Here is a 5,943-nt window from a genome sequence, read left to right as displayed (position 1 = left end):
TTTATTTCAATATTTTTTAAATTTAATAAATATTAAAAAATTAATATTAATTTTTTATTTTTATGTGATAAATAGAAGGGACTCTTTCCAATAATATTAGAGAATGTTGGAGAGTATAACAATAATTATTTAAAAAGAAAACTTAGAAAAATATTAAAATAATAATATTTTTTTATTTTTAAAAAATTATTTTTAATATTTTTACATTAAAATAGTTTGAATTAATAAAAAAAATTAATTTGAAAAAAAAACATTTTTAAAATAAAAAATAAGGTTTAAGAATTCAATTTGAACTTTGCCTTCGTAAAAAGTGGAAAAAGAAAAAACTCAATAAATAGTCACGCGGAAACCAGATGCCCTGTCCTGTGTTCTCCAAAGAATTCTTCTGCCGCGAAGACACTGTTATCAAAGGAAAGAGAAAAGAGAATGGTGATCCTGTTGGTGGCGACCACCTCAGATCCAGCATCCATAGGCCCAGCCTCGGCTCTTCTAGCCATGCCCGGTTGGCACACTGGCCCCTCCTTGCAGGTCAGCAATTCTCATCCTCTGCTTTTCTTGCTTTATTTTCTTTCAACAAGATTAATTAAAGTTTAAACAAGAGACTGACTGACTGACGTGAATTCTATGGTGTGTTTGTTAGGATTCCGTAACTTTTGTAAACAAGGAAGTGAGGCTAATAAAATTGGATAACAGTCTTGTTGAGGAGGATTACTTAGATAAACGTTGGGAGGAGGCAACCGGCGAGGTAGTCGATGAGATCATTTTTCTTAGCAAGCATGCTGCTTCTTCTAGTCGGCCATCTCTTACGGTCCATCCAATTGGTATATTAATTAACATTCATTATTGTACTACTGTTTGGTTCTTTGTTTGTTAGCCTTATGGATTCAAAGGGGAAACAATAATGCAATGAAGAATGTAATGCTTGTTCGGATTTGCATTCTCGGCTTAGGTACTCCACATATTGGTGAAGGAGAGGTTCTTTTTGCTGGTGGGAAGCCAGGATGGGCAGCACTTCCAAATCCTCGGATAGGACCATGGTTGAGGCTCTTGAGGACTATTGCTGAATCACATAAACTAACTCCTGAATTCGAGGTAATGAGTTAATTAACATTTCATGTTAAGATACATGTGTATAACCGTGATTGTAGAATCCCGCGGTGCGTGTGTTGTGTTGATAATACATATAAATTGGAAATTCTTCATTTGATTGTTTGCGATTTGTGTGTTGTGTTCATTTGATAATCCTAACAGGTTTGGATTCTTGATTTTCATTTGAGTTATGCTGAATTAACCCTTAAGGACTAGAGATAGTAATAAGTTGTGCAATATAGTTGCTTATGGGCAATCTCGAAGTAAATGATGTATAGCTTCTCAATTAGATCTGCACAGAAATTTCCAACTTATTTTAATCTTATATCTTCTCCTCAAATATTTAGCTGTCAAAATACAACTCTCTTGAACCTCTTAAAAAGACTCCTGGGATATCTTTAGATCATAAATTCATTTACATCTAACTGTCAGTGCCCAGATATTCTTCCCTAGATACAGCAATACCAGTGGAGGATTTATTGTATCTAAGTTCCAGTCATGTCGTAATTAATCTCTTCTAAATATTAAATCCAATTGATCACCGTCCTCCGCACACTATAGCTAGCTGCTGTTGGCTTTTTCATTTGAAGTTAAGGAGAAGAAATCAGGAAATTCACTTTAAAGGTTGATTGCCCATGCCAAACATTATAGTAGATCAGGATTCTATTGTTTCTATTAATATAGACATCCAAACCATTTGTAATAGTGTTCCATAAGCTAGCACCTTGAGAACTCTCAACTCCTCTGGAACACCAGCTTCCCGTACCTTCCCTGCTTTTGGTAACTACAAGTCTCCTCCAAAAACTATCATGCTTTACTGAGTGCCTGTCCAATCAGGAGCAGTCAAGCATCCTTATCAAAAGGAGTACACTGCTCTCACCAATTTACCAAGTAGCACTTAAATTCCTCTTCCATTCCCTTCCTCAAGAAATCCCTTTGAAGCTTTTCCGATTCCTGAACAGCTGAATCTGGAATGGGAAATGAAGAAAAAAAATGTAGGCAAACATGGTTGCGAGCTCGTAATGCAAGTAATTTTCTACACCTCCAGGGATACTGCCTCTTCCACATGCTCCTGCTTCTTTACTGAAGCTAAATAATATAATCTTGCACTGAAATTGCCTTGGAATGCACATCTAAAGGAAGCCCAAGATGACTCAATGGGAAGAGATTCAACCGTAGCCTAGAGGAACTTTCTGATAATTGTTGCATTTAGTTTAGTGTCAAACTGCACTTATTGATTAATTCTTTTTCATTAACTAGTTTATGCTCTAGTTTAATCATAATCATGAGTATTAGTATGAGTGGGTACAAAAATATCTCTTTATTGTGGCTTTGCGTTTCCCTTTCTTCCCCCTTTCACCAAAAGAGTTGAAACATACTGACTTTTTTCAATTCTTCTATCATGTTTTAGGTTACATTAGAAGCCACACATCATGGGCCATTAACTAATTCGCCAACCATGTTTGTGGAGATTGGTAAGCTTCTACCACTGATTAGGTCGGCTTTATTCATTATGGGTTTGTTATTTTTGGTTTTACAATCCATTGACCTTTTGCGTTGTAGATTTTTCCTGGTTTAGTTAATTGTTGATTTCCTTTTCCATTTTCACTAGGTAGCACAGAAGAATACTGGAGGAGGCAAGATGCTGCACAGGCCATTGCATTGGTGGGTGTTTGTTGGTCAGAATAAGCTATATTTTATATGCAGTGGCCTTGTTATAGTTAAATTGCATGCTTTCTAGACATTATTTACCTGCTGAGTTCACTTGTTTGCATTTGATTGGAAAGTTTTAACTTCGAATCATTCATAGTATCACAATCCAGTTCTCTCTTTCATTTGCCTATGAATGAGCTATAAAGCAGCATGACTAGTGTTATGTTTGAGTTTTGAAGTGATAATGAAGATTTTTACCCAGTTTAGTGATATAATTTGTTTGGTGCTTGAAGTTAGTCTGGGAAGGATTGGGTCTTGGAGGAGGAATTGCTGAGGGAGACTGGGGCAGGTACATAACTCATTATTCTCAAGCAGTAAGATATGGAATGAATAGATAATTCCATGGTTTTAAAGTAATGAATTGCAACTTATTTTTCTTAAGCAAAAAGATATGGAGTGGGTAGATGACTTTCCATTTTTTTTAAATCAAAGGCAATTTGTTTTACTCCTGGTACTCCTGATTGTTAGGCATGAATAATCTGGGAATACTTTTCTGGTTTCCCTAAGGTTTTTCTGCATGTGTCATGAATGATTTCCATGTTATATTACAGTGAGTGAATGCTAGTGTTTGATGCTTGCTTACCATTTCTTCATGTGATGACCCTTTCTTGGTTTGGAAAGGGAAAGGGTAAAAGAAAAAAACTTTATACCAAAAGATAGATAGATGAAGGGGGAAATAGAGCAGTTCTTATGTCCCAAAACCCTTCAAATTTACACTTTCATTTGCAAAATTGATATGTCTATCGATTCAGGAATGGTGGTAGCAACAAAATCCTTCTTGGAATAGGTGGTGGGCATTATGCGCCCCGGCACACGGAAATTGTTCTGTAAGTTTCCATTTTGGCATCTTTTTTCTGTCTATCTATGCACCGAGTAATTATTTTGTACCTTACATCATCACAGTAATTATGCTCCTGAATTGAGGGTATTGTTTTTTTTAATGGAAATGGATGGCTGTTTATCAAGATGACAAATTTTATTTTTTTATTTTAATGTTCCATTTTCAGAAAAGATGGTGTTTGGGTAGGCCATTTGCTTTCTGGATACTCCTTGCCGATGGAAGATCCTGGTCAATCAAAAACACAACTAAATACCGAGGCTGTGCACGGGACTTGGAAAGAAGCAATCAAAGTTGCATTTGAGGCTACTAAATCAGCTTTCCCTGGGGGAGAAATTCTAGCACATCTTGATCACAAGTTTGTCATTCCATGAACGAATTTTCATTTGTGATTAGTGTCATATCCTCCGGAAACCACTTTTACCTTAATTGCTTTGATCATTGTGATCTATAGAGTATGCAGACCTGCAGTTTGCGTGTGAACACAATGTTAATCTAGAAATGACTGAAAAAGAGTTTGTCAAGAGGCAAGGCCTTGTTTGACAGTTTTGAAAAACACTAAGTCTGCATTTGTTTAATTTTAAATAAAATGAAGTTGACAAGTGTTGTATATGTTGTTAATCTTTGTGGAAATCTGAATATGTTGGATTTCAAGTAAAATTCATATTTTTCCCCTCAAAGCACAATGAGCTACTTGCATCTGACGCTTTGTGATATGCTTATTTTCTTCTTTTCTAAAAACTGTATCTTCCTAATGCTATCGATTTTATTGGTGAATGCAGGAGTTTTAAGAGCTGGCAGAGGAATGTCGTCACAACTTTCTTGGTGGAGCAGAACATAAAGATTGGGAAAGCCAGTGACTTTTCTTAATTAGTGCGTCAGTACTAATGAATAAAAACCAATTATATTTGAAAGGATTCATACTTTGTTTCAATTCTCTTGTGTAACGATCTTAGCCAGGGAGAAGATGAAAAAAAAAATTTCTTTTCAGATACAGTGGAAGGCTCTGGAAGGTGTTAGGGCCGGAAAAGCTAGGATATATATATTGGGCGATGAATACGAATGGATTGCTGGATTTCATCAAAGCACTTGCAATGCACACCTTAGCAAGATATAGTCTTATTTAAATTCAAAGTTATTACAGTATTATCTTTCAAATTTGAGTTTGAATTTGTACGAATTTCTTTATTAGCTGAATAGAATTCCAGGGTTATGAAAAGATTCGGTGTTTACTTTTAATTTTGTGAAGCTTGGACTACCTCAAACCAGTACTGAAAACTTCTCATTGGAGGCATCAATTAGACTAATTACAAGGTTTAAAACCAACAAGAGAAGAATATGTGGGTATTATCAAAGTATTAATTAGACTAATTATAAGGTTTAAAACTAACAACATCTAAGAGTAATCAATTGGGTCAGGTTCATTCAAGATATTTAGGTTAAAAAATTATAAATTTATTAGACTGGATTTTTGTGTATTTGTTTGGATTGTAATTTAAGATATAGATAGAATTTTGTTGTCATTCTAGTTGGAATGAAAATTAAATATTTCAAGTTTTTTATCCATATATAATAAGCCTAATAATTTATTCATGTAAGAGAGTGATATTTTTTAAGTTATGTTTAAAATTTATTAACAAATAAGAAAGTAAAAAAAAAAAAAACTATCAAAAAAGGATTATCTTGGATTTTTACAAGACAATATACCACTAGGTTACTTTTCAAGAATACCAATTAGACAAAAATCATTCTTTTACAAGAATTTTTTATGCAGCAACAACTTTGGCAACATTAGAGTCGGCAACTTTGGCAAAATTGAAAACCTTATTTTTTAGAAGGAAAAAAAATCGGAAGCTTGGGATTATTGTTTTGCAAATAATTTCGAATTTTACTTGCGGATTGGACAAGGAAAGTTAATTTAAGCTTATTTTTTTAATATATATTTTTACACTAATAAGTATAAATTTTAATCCGAATGTTGGATTGAATTGAAATTTTACTAAAAAATTTTATGTCTTATTTTTTATATGGTTAAAATTTCATCGCAATCAGGTTTGGAAAGGCCTTGCAAAAATTACATTTAATTTCCTAGTTGGTTTATGATTATTTTTTTATTTTATTTAGAACTCTTTTGTTATTTTTTTAATTTTGTTTAAGATGTTTTATGTAGTATAAATAGGGTTATTTAACTTGTATTTAAGATTTTTTTTTAGATTGCTTATTATTCATAAATAATATTTTGTGTGTTAAGGTTGCTCATTCTCTTGGTTCTTCATTGAATTATTCATGACTTATTAAAGATT

The 5,943-nt window shown here is 33.5% G+C and overlaps 1 protein-coding gene across 1 annotated transcript; it reads left to right on the top strand.

The window, feature by feature from the left end:
• The first annotated feature begins 334 nt into the window (after positions 1 to 334).
• GEK1 (D-aminoacyl-tRNA deacylase) lies at positions 335 to 4,879 on the top strand. Its single transcript, XM_011017154.1, has 9 exons — positions 335 to 528; positions 641 to 821; positions 950 to 1,092; positions 2,501 to 2,564; positions 2,702 to 2,754; positions 3,036 to 3,091; positions 3,555 to 3,629; positions 3,810 to 3,998; positions 4,423 to 4,879. The coding sequence occupies exons 1-9, from the start codon at positions 427 to 429 to the stop codon at positions 4,508 to 4,510; spliced, it is 951 nt and encodes a 316-aa protein (XP_011015456.1). The 5' UTR covers positions 335 to 426; the 3' UTR covers positions 4,511 to 4,879.
• Positions 4,880 to 5,943: the final 1,064 nt, after the last annotated feature.

Source organism: Populus euphratica, unplaced genomic scaffold (assembly GCF_000495115.2).
Source record: "Populus euphratica unplaced genomic scaffold, PopEup_1.0 scaffold2477.1, whole genome shotgun sequence".
Lineage (NCBI taxonomy): Eukaryota > Viridiplantae > Streptophyta > Magnoliopsida > Malpighiales > Salicaceae > Populus > Populus euphratica.
The sequence above is the reverse complement of the archived record's forward strand: the minus strand, read 5'-3'. Positions and strand labels throughout refer to the sequence as shown.